The 15,622-nt window shown below is 32.7% G+C and overlaps 1 protein-coding gene across 1 annotated transcript; it reads right to left on the bottom strand.

The window, feature by feature from the left end:
* Nucleotides 1-6,633: 6,633 nt before the first annotated feature.
* LOC11416614 (protein translation factor SUI1 homolog) lies at nucleotides 6,634-10,354 on the bottom strand. The gene is made up of 5 exons (XM_003596602.4): nucleotides 10,200-10,354; nucleotides 9,156-9,241; nucleotides 7,986-8,194; nucleotides 7,854-7,907; nucleotides 6,634-6,952 (listed from the first exon to the last, which is right to left on the bottom strand). The coding sequence occupies exons 2-5, from the start codon at nucleotides 9,190-9,192 to the stop codon at nucleotides 6,908-6,910; spliced, it is 345 nt and encodes a 114-aa protein (XP_003596650.1). The 5' UTR covers nucleotides 9,193-9,241; nucleotides 10,200-10,354; the 3' UTR covers nucleotides 6,634-6,907.
* Nucleotides 10,355-15,622: the final 5,268 nt, after the last annotated feature.

Genomic DNA, 15,622 nt, shown 5'->3' with positions numbered 1-15,622 from the left:
TCGTTTTAACCCATTTGATTCATTCTTCTCTATAGTTGAACATCAAAATCTACTCTTCTCAATTATTTTCTTTTCCCAATTTTTGAATTCCCAAACACAAAACAAACTACACCTTCATTTGCAGAACCACTTCTATCCCAAACTCATATGATTTCCATATGTTTCCAATCCAATACCCTCAATCTGAAAAATGGGCAAAATCATAAACGTTCAGAATTTAACTTTAAAGAATTCTATTGAACATGCACTGCAATATTTGATTAGAATTTAAAAATTGAAATCTCATTTTTATCTCCATTGATTTATGGAAAATAAATAACCGTAGCTTTTGCCTTTGATTTGGGAATTAGATTTAGGAAAATGGGTTGAAGATAGATGGGATTTAGAAAATGGGTTAAATTTGTATTGATTTTTGAAAAATAGACAAGATTGTATGCTTCGTGAATTTTGGGTTTGAGAAGAAAGTGAAATTGTTTTTTTATTTTTGGATTACGTGAACAGAGGATGAATATGATGAAGATGCATAAAAAAAATCTAGTATTGGCTGTCTACCATAAAACTATGCTCATCAAATGATTTGATGGTTAAAAAGCAATTTTCCCATGATGGGAAGCAACTGATCTTTCTTATGCTAAACCCCATCATAAGTACAATATATTGCAACTTACTTCTACTTTGAAGTTTCTACCTATTTCCTTTTCCTATTTTTCATTGTTTCAATATTATATTTTGTTCTACCAAAAATGGTATATCTGACTGTTTTTCCTTCAGTTTGGAGAGTTTTGATTTAGTTTTAGTTGGCATTGTTTTGTAAGGCCAAACTTTGAAGGATAAAGAAATGGATGATCAATTACCAAGTTTGACTACACTTAATCAAACGAAATAGAGAGGTAACGGTGTAACACGTATGATATAAGTAGGACTTTGAAAAATTGTTTAAAAGGAAAGAACTAACTTGCATTAATATACTTGAGTAAAGAGATCAAACTCAACCTCAAAAATAATTTAAGAGATTAAAAATGTGTTTAAGCCAAAATAAAATACTGATAAAATGAGCAAGTGTATCCTACAAAATTGCCTTTACCCCCCTTAATTTATCATTTTCTTTTAAATGGTAAATGTTAGCATTCTTAGTTTTTTACTTTGAAAATGGGGATTGAACTCTTAACCTTCTTATCACTTCACTCCTTAATTCAAATCACTAATGGTGGGCTCAAATACTTGCATACAAGTTTGGACTTCCAACAAAGCTACTATGTGTGGTTTATCCAGGACATTTCTACTATAGTAAATTTCAAACTTTTTTATAATCAATTTGTTACATGAGATTTCTTCATAATTTTTTTTTAATAAATGTTCAGAATATTCTTTAAAACTCTTACTTCTCTCTTAGTGACACTAAAAAATAAAACAAACATTTATAGAGATGAGAAATGGTAGAAGCTTGTCACAACACATAAGAATAAATAGTACTTAAAGTTTATATATAGAGTTTGTTTGGGTGATTGATGACACTTACATCTTACATGTATTGGTTTTGAGATGATTCATGACCAATAGTAATTTTATGATTCAAAGAATTGATTTATTTTTAATAATGTAAGAATTCTGTCTTCTCCTTCCATTGTTCATACATTCTCAGTTGGTACATTTTGAAATAGTTATCGTAGAAAATAAAGATACTCATGGTGACATTCTTGGTTTGCTTTCTTTCGCAATGTTTGGTTATGGGCCGATACAAAGAGGAGCTTCCACTAGAGGATTCGTTTGTTAACACAAGTTGCACACCATCTCCGCATTTACCTCCAGCTCAGATGTCTCCATCCCTGTCATCTCCACCTCAGCCAACTCCAGCCGATCCGCCGGCCAAGAATGAGATCCATATAACCCTCACATTCAAAAGTGTGTTGCCCACCACCATCACAGTCTTTCTCGTGATAGCAGTGGCGGAGCCACGTTGTAGTCAGGGATGCAGCTGCAACCCCTCAACTTTATAAGTTACACCTATTTTTCAAGCTTTTTTCTACTATGAATTCCGTTAAATTTCACGGTTGCACCTTATATGCCAATTTTCTCTCCTCTCTTCAGTGATTATTGAGTAAAAGCTATCCTCACATGTAGTATAAGCACATAATAATTGTATAGTATAAATGAAGTTGGACAATAATATTGTTATAAGATATAATCCTAAAACCTTTGGCACTAAGTCTAAGATGCAACGACACTAAGTTGGAATTACTTCGTTCAAAGACACGTGGCACCTCACTTAAGGGATGTGGGTGCCACGTCAGCAAAGACTAAGTCAAAAGTGGTTTTGGGGGTCAAAACTTCCAAAGATCCAATACATAGGGAGCTGTTTTGTATTTTAATTAGTTAGGGACCAAAATCGCAACTTTTGAAAAGATAGGGGGCCAAAAGTGCAATTAAATTTATTTTTTTAACTAAAAATAGGTGATGTGATAAGTTTTAAATGTCTTGGAATATGATATGAAGATGAGATCAACATTGATAAAATCGTAAGAAAATTACGTTAAAAACTTCATTTAAAACATGTTATATCATCATATTTTAGTGAAGATATTATATAGAGGGACCAAAACCGTCGAATTTTAAAATAGGGAGACTAAATTTGCAAAATAGTGAAAACATGGGGACCAAAACTACAATTAAGCCTTTTTTTTTCTATCATTCACTCATAAAAATAACATTATCACTTGATATGTCCCCATGATAAACTGACCCAAAGCAAAAGTGATGAAAATTGCTATTGACACATTTCATAAGGCAGAGAAACACGAGTAAAATACGTTTTTGCCCCCCGGTAGTTAACTGCCGAGAAATTCAAAAACCGGCTGCAGTTAACTGCTGAGGAAAACCTCGGTAGTTAACTGCCGAGAATTATGTTTCATTAGATGAAATAGCCACATGCTCCCCCTACATACTATTTCATCATCAACTTCCATCCAAACCTCAAATCCAATATTCTTTTTCATCAAATCTTGATCCAAAATCATTCAAGCATCAAGCATAGGAGGTATCAACAAACTTTCGACGTAAAAAAACAGATATTGAGCATTTTAATCCGTTCATTTTTTGGTTTTGTTATGGGTATCTACGTCAGTTACGTAGGACTCTGTCATGGGAATCCTCAGTAGCTTACTACCAAAGTAAATTTCAATAGTTTACTGCCGAGGAAAACCTCAGTAGTAAGGTACCGAGGAATACTTGTGAAAAATTTTCACAACAAAAAAACGGCAGCTACCGCCCTTTTTTCCAAAAAAAAATTCTTTTGTTTTTTTTGTTTTAATTCATTATGACATTGATGTTTATGCATTAGTTAGTTGTTAATTCATATTTTTGTGTTGTTTAATTATAGTAATAGTAGAGAACGCGGAAGATGTTCTGGGAGAGAGAAAACCAAATTTTGTCGAAATTTCCGGAGATGTCAAACCGCCTAAGGTTGAAGCGAAACCAAACATTGATGGAGCTTCCGTCCATGTTGAAGCTTCAAAATATGCTGACTCCGGTGTCCTCCCACTTCAAGCCCGCGAAGTTGACACGGCTAGGTTTTTTTCAGACGACGTTAAGTCGAAAGATAGAGAAGAATTGCTTGAGTGTACACGTCGTCAAACAAATAAGGCAGGATTTACAATTGTTACACAAAAATCAAGCTTAATCAATCCAATGTTCCGCCTAGTGTGTGAAATAAGTAGAGCTCACAAAGTGCCGAAAAAAAAACCGAAACATGCGACAACGGGCTCAAGAAAATGTGGGTGCTTGTTCATGATTAGTGGATATCAAAGTAAGCAAACAAAGGAATGGAGATTGAACATTCTTAATGGAGTTCACAACAGCCGGCTTTAGAAGGACACATTCTTACCGGTAAATTAAAGGAGGACGACAAGAAGATTGTACGTGACTTGACCAAGAGCAAGATGCTTCCAAGAAATATTTTGATACATTTGAAGAACAAAAGACCACATTGCATGACAAATGTGAAGCAAGTGTACAATGAAATTCAACAAATATGGAAGGCAAATAGAGGTGACAAGAAGCCGTTGCAATATCTAATTTCGAAGTTGGAGGAGCACACTTATACTTATTACTCAAGAACACAAAGTGAAAGTACTACAATCGAAGATATCTTTTGGGCTCATCCAACATCTGTTAAGTTGTTTAACAATATTCCAACGGTTTTGGTTATGGACTCCACCTACAAAACCAACATGTACAAGATGCCAATGTTTGAGGTAGTTGGGGTCACTTTGACCGATTTGATATATTCGGTTGGGTTTGGATTTGTGACACATGAGAAAGAGGAAAACTTTGTTTGAGTTTTAAAAATGTTGCGTAAACTTCTTACGTCAAAGATGAATATGCCTATGATGATTGTGACTGACAGGGATATGTCTTTGATGAAAGCGGATGCAAATGTTTTCCCCGAAAGTTATGCAATGAATTATTACTTTCATGTGCAAGCAAATGTTAAACAAAGGTGCGTCTTAGATTGTAAATATCCTTTGGAAAAAAAGGATGGGAAAGAGGTGAAACCACGCGATGTTGTGAAGAAGATAATGAGGGCATGGAAAGCTATGGTTGAATCGCCCACTCAAAAGTTATATGCAAATGTATTAGTGGAGTTCCAAGATTCATGCAGTGATTTTCCACTTTTCCAAAATTATGTCATGACCATATTGAATGAAGTGAAGGAGAAAATAGTGAGAGCATGGACAGACCATGCGTTGCATCTTGGTTGCAGGACCACCAACAGGGTAGAATCGGCTCATGCTTTAGTGAAGAAATATTTGGACAATAGTGTGGGTGATTTGGGTACTTGTTGGGAGAAAATACATGACATGTTGGTGTTTCAGTTCACTACGATACAAACAACCTTTGGTCCGAGCGTTACCGTGTTGGAACATAGATTCAAAGATGTCACTTTGTGCTCTGGCTTAGGTAGTCATGTGTAAGGAAGAGACACGTTGTAGGGAAACATTGTGCATGGACAAGAAAATTTGTGGTTGTGTTCAAAGGACATTTTATGGGCTACCATGTGCATGCGAAATTGCTACTAAACTCCTTGAAGAGAAGTCAATTTTATTGGATGAGATACACCACCAATGGCATAGGTTACGTATGGGCGAAGAAAGTAATGAAGTTGGTTTTTCTGTCGAGGTTGAGTTGAAGGCTATTGTAGAACGTCTCAAGAAACTCCCTTTCCAAATGAAGCTTGAAGTCAAAGAGGGTTTGCGGCAATTGACATTGCCTGAAACCACCATGATGTCTCCACCACCACGAAAAGTATCAACCAAGGGAGCCAAGAAAAATGTGGACATTGCGAGGTCTAAAGTAAAAATTACATCGACTAGTCGAATCCCTTTTTCGTGGGAGGTTGTTGATTCCCAAAATCCGGATAGTCAACCGTCACCATCACCAACAACATCATCATATAAAAGAAAAAAAAAAGGTGATTGTCTTGGTAAAACATCATTTTCCTCATTTCCACCACCTTCTCGGTATCCAAAGCCTAAGGTTATCCCGGTTATGAGATCTATTGATTATATGTCACGCTTCATGCTTCCATTATTGAAAAAGTGGTGGATGTTATTGGCGATGGGCATTGTGGATTTCGGGCTATAGTCGAGTTCATGGGCTTGACCGAACAAAATCATATCATGATTCGTACACTTCTTATTCAAGAGTTGAAATATCATAGAGATGATTATGTTGAAGTATTTGCGGGTGAGGATCGTTATAACTACATTTTAAATGGCTTACATCCTCCCGCAAATACGAAAAGTTGTGCACATCTTGTTGATAAGTGGTTGTCTTTTCCAGACATGGGACACATTGTTGCTAATTATTACAAAAGGTGTGTGGTCGTGTTGACAAATCTTGAAGTTGGAAAATCGGAATCTTTTTTTCCACTAAGAGGGCCACCACCGGGTAAGCAAAAAACTCTCATCATGTGCTTTGGGGCAACTCAGTATCATTTTGTACTTATTTTTTTAAAAAAAAATGGTTGCCCACTACCTCCATCATCTACAACGTGGAACAATCACAAGAAACAAGATGCGGTGACTTTGAAAAATCGGCCGAAAAACTTGCTGTCTGCATAAATATTTTCCTCAGCAGTTAACTATCAATGTTTTCCTCGACAGTTAATTACAGCCGGTTTTTCAATTACTCAATAGTTAACTGACGAGGGGGCAAAAACGTATTGTACTTGTGTGCCTCAGCCTTATGAGATGTATCAACAATTATTCAAAAGTGATTGAGGATTTTTGTTTTTTCCGCGTGGTTTACAGCAGACGGAGGCAAAATCGAACAAACACCACTCTGATAGTGCCAAATAGAAGAAACTCATTTAGATCAAATTTTCATGGACCGGAGGCAAAATCAATAGTAAAAAATAAAGCATTTTTTTCATGGTGACTAGAATCCAAGATCTTACTCTACTTGAAAAGAAAGAGCAGAAGACTTCGCCACTTAAACCAACATCCATGATTTTATTTGAAATAATTTTAAAACTTTCGGAAATCAGGAAAATCCATGGTTTTAGGTCATAAAACCTTTTTAATTGTTAAACAATCAAAACTTGTTCCAAGCCTAAGGCATCTAAAATCTTGAATCTGGTATAAAAACATAGCACGGTAAACATAAAGTAACACATCCAAGCATCTGAAATGTTAAATGAAGTCTTATAAAACTCCTTTGATACATATTATTGAAGCAAACACCACATAATGTCATAAATTCCATAATACCGCATGTCATAAATTCCATAATACTGCATCACAACTGTTGAAAATACTTCCAGACCACAAGAAATTCCACAATCACATATATATATACCCAGCTCGAAATGAGCCAGATACAACTTTAACACTAGTAAGTTTCCAGCTGCTCAGAAACCATGAATTTTAATATGCTCCTTCTTCACAATTCCAGCCTGTTCAAATTCACGAGTGCAGAGGGATAAGGACTTTGTTAACAGAATTAAAGATCATCTACATAAGAAGTTCATGATATATTCAGTTTTCCATACAATGAAAGGCATGAATAAATGTTTGACACAATGTTTTCCATATGATGAATGACATGAATAAACATTTGTCACTCGTTGTAGGCTATATACCCAGTGATTTACTTATCTAAATCCGTTCTATAGAGGCATAGATCCACTAAATATAAATTTATGGGTAAAGACTGTTTACCCAAGTCCCGGGAAAGGCAACTCTACAAGTGCCAACCTGCTCAAAGGACTGGTGCAAAAAGATAAAAATTGCAGCATCAAATAACTCATGTAAGTCTTTTAAAAACATAAAGTTTCGTTACAAGATCATTCCCAATCAGGAGAAAAAAAACATACTGAGGCCCTGTGTTTAGTAAAAATAGTTGAAATTCTAGGAAATAGCTAATAGCTTATTGCTGAGAAGCTAACAAAGAACTAAAAGTATTTAAAAAAATTAGTTGTTGAATTAACTGATAAACATAAAATAATGTCAAAGGACGTATTTATATGATTATTTGAATTAAGCATAGTGGGATTAGCTCAATTTCCAAACAGCTCTATTTTCATTAACAAGTTTCTCATCTAGTCCAATAAGCTAGGCATATACCTTTAAAAACAGACTTCTTTTTACTAATAGAAGACAGAATCTGAAGACCAGAGAAACTTGATCTCAGACAACCACTCAGATCAAATTACGCCATTGAAAATATCAGAAGTAAAACGGAAAAATAAGAAGGGTACTTAACCAGAGAGACATATGGATCTCAGGATAGACAAAAATTAAAAAAGATGAGTACAGTATACTTCATAAAACCAAAGATGTGAAGTCATTCATTACCTGGACTAAAAAGGTAGACACATTTTTCCTCTGATCGCCTTGAAGTTGAATAACCTACACCATAAAAAAATGTTATTTGAAGCAACAAGGGGTAGATAGATTGCTATCTAACAACAGAACATCAAGACATACCTGTCCTTGCTCTGGGTCCTGGACAACTGTACCATTACAACAAAACTCCTTCTTAAGGTCTTTCAGAATCTTGTTGTAACTGAATTCTTTCTTCAATCCCTGGACAGTTGTCAAGCTTTTTCTACCATTTCGCTGCTGTATACGAATATGGACGTACTCCTTTGATGACCCAGCACCGGCGTCCTCAGCATTTGCCTCAGCAAAAGGATCTAAAATTGTTGCCACACATCCCACACAGGAGTCATATATCATATCGTAATAAGATAATCAATAGTCAAACTTAATTATCATGATCACACAGAAACCATCTATTTCTATTCTTCCTCCACATAATGAATGCTGTCTGAGGCTGTAAGTATCAATTTTACATTTTTAACCTTCACAAACGTTAAGATCCTAAGAATCAAAGCATTAAAAATCCAATTTTAAACCACCTCAAGACCCCCAAAATACTATTTCAGATCAAAGTTATGTACAATAATTGGCATAATTGGCATCTTTTAAGCATCTTGTTCAATAATGGAACGAAACCTTCACACACGATAAAACCCAAAGTATCAAACATTAAAAACCCAATCTTCAACCACCTTAAGCACCCCAGAAAAAACTATTTCAGAAAATAATTCTGTACAATACTACAATTCTTGGCATCTTTTAAGCATCTTGTTAAATAATGAAATTACATCTAATTAACATTTAATATTTGCAAGAACAATACTATTAACACACTGATTATCGTTATAAGTAAAAAAAATAGGGTCAACATCATGTCCAAGTAAAGCAATATCAGTAAGAAAGCAACTCATTTCTGGAATTTAGTTGAAGGTATAATGCATCTACATTTTAACACAAGAGTTAATAGAAAAATTTATCATTTCTGGAGTTTAGTTGAAGGTATAATACATCTACGTTTTAACATAAAAGAGATAACAGAATTTACTAGTCAATTGTCAGGTATAAACAATAATAATTCAAAACAAAAGATAATAAAAATTCAAAACAAAAGATATGCTTGTGTTAATAATCTGAGACAGCATTTTCAAGGAACCCAACCATACACAATATAATGGACAACTTATGACTACCCTTTCCAGAATGACTGCATATCATGAACAGAACAATTAATCTGACAGACAACACGCATCAATAGGTATAGATATTCCAACTTACCGTAGGCAGTAGGAATTTGTGCGTCTAATTCAGACATGAAACTTAATCTCCAAAATAGAATGCCCCACCAACCAGATAGCTCAAACCTAGAATTATAATCAAGATATTAGCTGAATTATAATAACAATCTCGACACAATAATACAACATCAAAATCATTGTCAAACAATCATCCACAAATCCAACAAAAACAATATTATCAGCCCCGATAAGCATGGATTCCACTTGTGTGACATTGTGGTGGGGAATGTCACATGACATTGCCCAACCACAATAAGCATAGATAATTTCATATATTCCTCAACAGATCAGCATCCACGCCGGGTTGAAATCAAATTACTCAAAATCAAATTCAATATTTCTTTAAACAAATCAACCCCAAAATTCATTTACAATATTTTAAGATTACAAAACAATTTATTCACAAGGTCACACCACATGCCTAAAATTTGATACACGATATTTATTTCACAGAAATTATCACCAGATTTCAGTTACAATATCTTAACATCATTTACAATATCTTAACAATAAGAAATAATTTATTCACTATGTCACACCACATGCCTAAAAATTGATACACAAATTATCTCTTTAAAACAAATTACCCCCAAATTTCATTTACAATATAACAGTACAAATCAATTTATTCATTATGTTAAACCAAACAACTAGAAATTGATACCCAAATAATTGGAATTTACACTATATTAAACCAAACACCTAAAAATTGATACCCAAAAAATTGAAATTTACAACTACAAAAACCATGATTCAAAGATAAAAGCTTAATCGTAACTAGATCTGAATCCCAACACTTACTCGTTCAAAAATTAGAGACAAAACCCGAAACTTCACAAAATCAACAAATCTCTAAATATCAACAAGAGAATCAGTTTCAATTAACAAGATCTAATCATAACCAAATAAAACCCCTTAAAATTTAGGCAAATTGAAATCAAAATTAGGCTAATTTTATCAAACCCTAAAATTAAAAAGCGAAAATTTCGATCTTAGAGAAAAAGGATGAATGATCTGATTTTACCTGATCCTAGATTAGGGTTTCGATGCGTAAAGAACTGAGCGATTAGCGAAGAATAGAAACCCTAAAATTGGATAAGGAACGATCTTCTCACGTTCGTTGAGATTGCGTTGTTTGGGAAAGAGAGAAAATAGGGGAGAGAAGAAAATATAGAGAAAATTTTTAGGGGTATTTTGGGTATGATTAAGTTCTACTTCCGAAAATGGGTGAGGGTGTTCACGCGCTGAGTGTTGTTGGTGGGGTCCAGGAGATGTTTGTGAAATGTTGGCGCGTGGAGTTTAGTTTCTTTGTTAAGGAGGTGGGAGCGAGGTTTTTTTATGAGGATAGAATTGTCAGTACAAATAGAGAGAGTAAGCAAAGTAGAAACGTAGAGAAGCTTGGAAACAACGCATATTTGAGGTTTGACAAATTTAGAGTGGATAGCAAATTACTTTGATCAGCTAAAAAATAAGGGATTAGACGACGATGAGACAAACGTCAAGACAATGATATAATTTTTGTTGTAATTATAAGTTGTCCTTAAACAAATCACAATACAACTTTTTATCATAGATATATATGTTTCTTCAAAAAAAAAAATCATAGATACATATGTCTAAAATATTAAAATATTTTGTTCATTAAGAATTGTATAAAATAAAAAATTGTCTAATAACATAAAATTTTGTCTTGTGTTGTTATATCTTATGTTATTCAATGTAGATCTTATTTATTGACTGAAATCAATGTGAGTAATTCCACTTTATATGAAGTTCACTATCAAAGTATGAAATTGACATTGATTTCATTCGATAAGAGAGCAAATGTTGTACATGAGGTTAGAAAAAGAGTGATCTAACTCTTTTCTTATTGATAATGAGAATGGTAATAAGTGCTATACCAGCTCATGGATAAGCTTTTAAAATAGTGGGATCAAGTGAGGCTATAAGATTACACGGTGTTTATCGGACCAAGGGTCCGTTTGGATTGAGCTTATGCAAAACAGCTTATGCAAATAAATAAGCTTTTATGTATTATTCATAAGTTTGTTAAGATAGTTTATGAAAAAACAACTTATAAATTAATATAAAAGCTTATTTATTCAGATTCAAGCCTTTGAAACATCATTGATCGTTTGTTCAAATTAGGTGTTCTGATTCAAACTCAAAATTTCGAACTATACAATCAAAATATGTATTATTTGGAAGAGCAATGATATTTTAACAACCATTTGCTAACAACTTCAATGACAACCTCATTTTTCTCTCTTCTCATTGTTCAAAAATAATGGAGAGAGAAAAAGGAAGAGAGAGAGAGTATAATGTGAGTATGAGAGAGAAATTTATCTAAAAGTTATTAAAAAATGATTGTACAAATATCATTTCTCTATTTGGAATGTGCAATCAAGATCTTACAACCAGTGATGCCCCGAACACATCCCCTTACTATAGGGAATCAAAACTTGTGTTTATCATACATGATTGCATCTCTTTCTCACCCACGCTAGATATGTCCAAAGACAATAGTGTATTGCGACCACCACTTCCCTCGATTCATCTTAGACTTACAACCCACATTGTTGTTCATCTTAATAGGGAAATACTAACTAACATGGCTTCTAGAGCACATAAACATCATACTAAGGTATCGTTTGGCTAGGCTTTTTTTCGGTCTAAAAGCTACTTTAAAACAAAGTTAAAATAAAGCTCTTTAAGGAAAAAGTTAAAGTTGTTTGGTTTCTTTATTTTTTTTAATTCTAAAGTTATTTTTAAGTTAAAAGTTGTTTGGCAAAATATTGTACAAAACTTTGAATTTATTATTTTTTTTGTGGTGTCCGGGGTTCGAACCCGCGACCTTGCATATATTTATACATTGTCTATATCAACTGAACTAAGCTAGAGAATAGTTTGTTTTTTCTTTTCCAAGTATATTGTATAACAAATTTTGTTATAAGAATATCATATTTTTGATGTCATTTAAAAAGATAAGAATCTATATTATATGATATTATATTTGTTACATTGTTGGTGTCATTGAAAAAGATATGTTTAATTTTTTTAATAAGAAAAAGATATGCATAGTTTGTTACAATATAAATGTGTAAAATATATATAAATATAATTTTTTTAGGCATCTATACTAGTAGTTTTAATTAAAATCAAAATTTTATAAAAATAATAATTGTATGCATACGCAACACTGAAAAAATTATACGCATTAGCGTAACAAAAAAAAAACAGACATACAAACATAAAATATTAATCTAAACGCTAATGTCTGTGTGTGTATATTTGTGAGGTTGAATAAAGGGAATAAAAATATTTGGTGTCATTCAATGACAACATGAATAAAAATATTTATGGGGTTGTGATAATTAAACGATATTAAAATTAAATATATAAGTGATAAAAAGATAATAAAATTCCTTCAAAATAGATGATAAAATTAAATTGATCCTCCTTTAAAAAAAATTATATGGACCGGTTCAAAAAAAAATTAAATGGAAGAAAAAACAAATTGAAATATAATATTAAAAAATAAAAGATAAGGTTGCTTGCGTGAGTTGAAGAGAAGTGCTTGTGAAATAAATTACAGAGAAATAGTTTTTTGAAGTAGCATTCAACAACTTTTGGTTAAAACTCATTCAATTCAATTTTATACATTCTAAAAAAATACTTTTTTTCGAAGGTATTTTATTGATATTGTGTTTGGCCTAACTTCTCCTTAAAAATATAGAAAAACTGAAAAAAAAAAAAAAAAAGTCCTATCAAACGGTACGCATGTTCCTTGACGAACAACTCCATAGTGGTCGTGAAAAGTGGTCGACAAATAAAAAACGATGGACGCATCAATGGAGCAGTAAATCATTTGCAAAATCAAACTTATCCCCTATCTCCTACTCACCGCAACATCCTCGGAATCCACGAGGTTTTGGCTATGAAAATTGAGATCTGCATATCGTCAACTTCGCCGGTAGTGGTGAGATTTTCTAAAAGTTGGCAAGCTCTCTCAATGAGGTACTATACATAAAAATTCTAATAATTTAAATATTTTCTCATAGAAATTCACATTAAATATAAAGTTAATTAAAGAAAAATTCATTTTCTGAATACCAGCTCGATGCGAGATAAAATATTTCTATTTTATTATGATGTCCTAAAATTTTTATATCATCTTAACCCTATTTTTATTTGTTTAAGAAATTACGATGTCCTATTATTACTAATTCTAAAAATTACTCTCTCTGTTTTAAAATATAAGCAAATTTTACTTTTTAGGTTCATTCAATTAATGATGTATGTGGTCGATATTATGAACCACATACATCATTAATTGAATAAACCTAAAAAATAAAATTTGCTTATATTTTAAGACGGAGGAAGTACTATTTCGTGTAAAATTACTTTGTAGACTAAAAATACTATTTGGGTCCCTTCCGACTTCTAAATTTAAAAATTAAATCACTATTCTCACGATTTACAATGGGCAGGGATCCTCTAAGTAAACTTCAATGAGAATTACAAAAATCCTATGCTCGCATGTCAGGGTTCTATGAAAACTAGGGTGTTTAAAACCGATCCAACCCAATAGAAAATCCGCAAATCAAATTAATGTAAACCAAAACTGTAAAAAATCACACTTGGTTCGGATGAATTCAGATGACTTTTGCAATAAACCGCGCGTTTCGGTTCGGTTTGGTTTACGGTTTGAATCTGAGCAACCGAAACAAACCAAACCGCAAGAATAATGAATATTACTTAAACATGTACTAACCCAATTACATAGCCCAAGAATAATATCTTTTGATTCGATTTTTCCATTGTTGCACCATCAAGTTCGATTCTAATTCGTTTTCATTTCTCTCAATTCATTTTCTGTGATGAATTTGTTTCCTTTTCTTTCCCAATAATTTGTTTCATGCTTATGTTTCTTCTTAATTTTACCTATTTTGATATAAGTTTTATCTAATATTTTATCATATAAACAACAAAATAAAATGTCCTATGTTTATTTTGTAACAAATTGGCAATATTAGAGTTAATGTAATGTTTTTTTTATCTCGCAATAAACCGTACAAACCGAACTAATCCAAGCCGCATTGGTTTGGTTTGAATGATGACTTTTTAAAAATCAACAAAACCAAACCGCATATGTTTTTTTTTATCTCGCGGTTTGAATGATTTTTATGCTCAAAACTGAACCAAACTGCACCGCAAACACCCCTTATAAAATTGACAGCAAAAACCCCAAAAATAGCAAAAAAATAAACGGATTAAAATGCTTAATACCTGTTTTTTTACGTCAAAAGTGTGTTGATACCTCCTAGGATTTGATGCTTCAATGATTTTGGAGCAAGATTTGGTGAAAAAATATTGGATTTGATGGTTTAGATGGAAGAGATATGGAAGTTGACGATGAAATAGTGAGTAGAGAGAGTAGCTGGCTATTATCATCTGATGGAATAGCGCATCATCACTTAACTGTCGAGCATTTCAAAAAATCAGTGGCACTTAACTGCCGAAGAATAATAAAACCGGCGGTAGTTAAACGCCGAAAGATAATTTGATCATTGATGTGTTTCAGCTAAATCACATATGTGAACAACAATTTTCCATATGTATTAATGTTGATAAAAAAAATACTATGCACGCCTTATATTTTAAAGCATTAGAAAAAGAAGACTAAGTTAAGAAGCGCAAAATAACAACTATACAACAGAAGTGCACCATTCATCATGCTAAATGATGTCATTTCTCTTGGCTCTTAGTTTTCCTTCTTTTATTTTGTCATTTCTTTCTACTTCTTTTTTTCCTTTTTTTTTTTATATATATTTTTTACGAGTAAGCTTCGAAAGAGTGTTGAGAAATTTAAGGTGTTACTAACCCACCAAAATTGATACGGTGATGAATCAAACATGAGACTAAAAGAGAAACACACTCTAACGTCTTAAGCATGGGTGGCCCTAAGGGGGAGGGACGGCAGCCCAGGGTACCATTATTTTAGGGGCATTAAAATTATTATTTTTACTTACTAGTTAGTAATATATATATATATATATATATATATATATATATATATATATATATATATATATTTAATTCGGTTTGGTTAATTATATTTTTAAAAAAACTTTGACTATAAATGAATATTTTGCAACAAAAAATGTAAGAAGAAAATTATTGAAATAATTAAAAGGACAAAATTTTATTGTTTTGCCTAAGACATCAAAAATCTTAGGACCCATTCTTGACTTTTAAGTCAACATCACTAAAACAACCCAAGTGAGTTTGACATAGATATCATGTTATATCATTGTTGTTTCTTAAGTATATATGCATCCACGTGAATACTATACAATCCAAATTAAGTAATCTAGCTGTTGTGCCCTAAAGAAAACCACCTGACCCGTGTGCATGAAACTTCCATACGTGGAAACCCATAAAACA

Source organism: Medicago truncatula, chromosome 2 (genome assembly GCF_003473485.1).
Source record: "Medicago truncatula cultivar Jemalong A17 chromosome 2, MtrunA17r5.0-ANR, whole genome shotgun sequence".
NCBI lineage: Eukaryota > Viridiplantae > Streptophyta > Magnoliopsida > Fabales > Fabaceae > Medicago > Medicago truncatula.
Note: the sequence above shows the minus strand (reverse complement) of the source record. Positions and strands in the feature narration are given on the sequence as shown.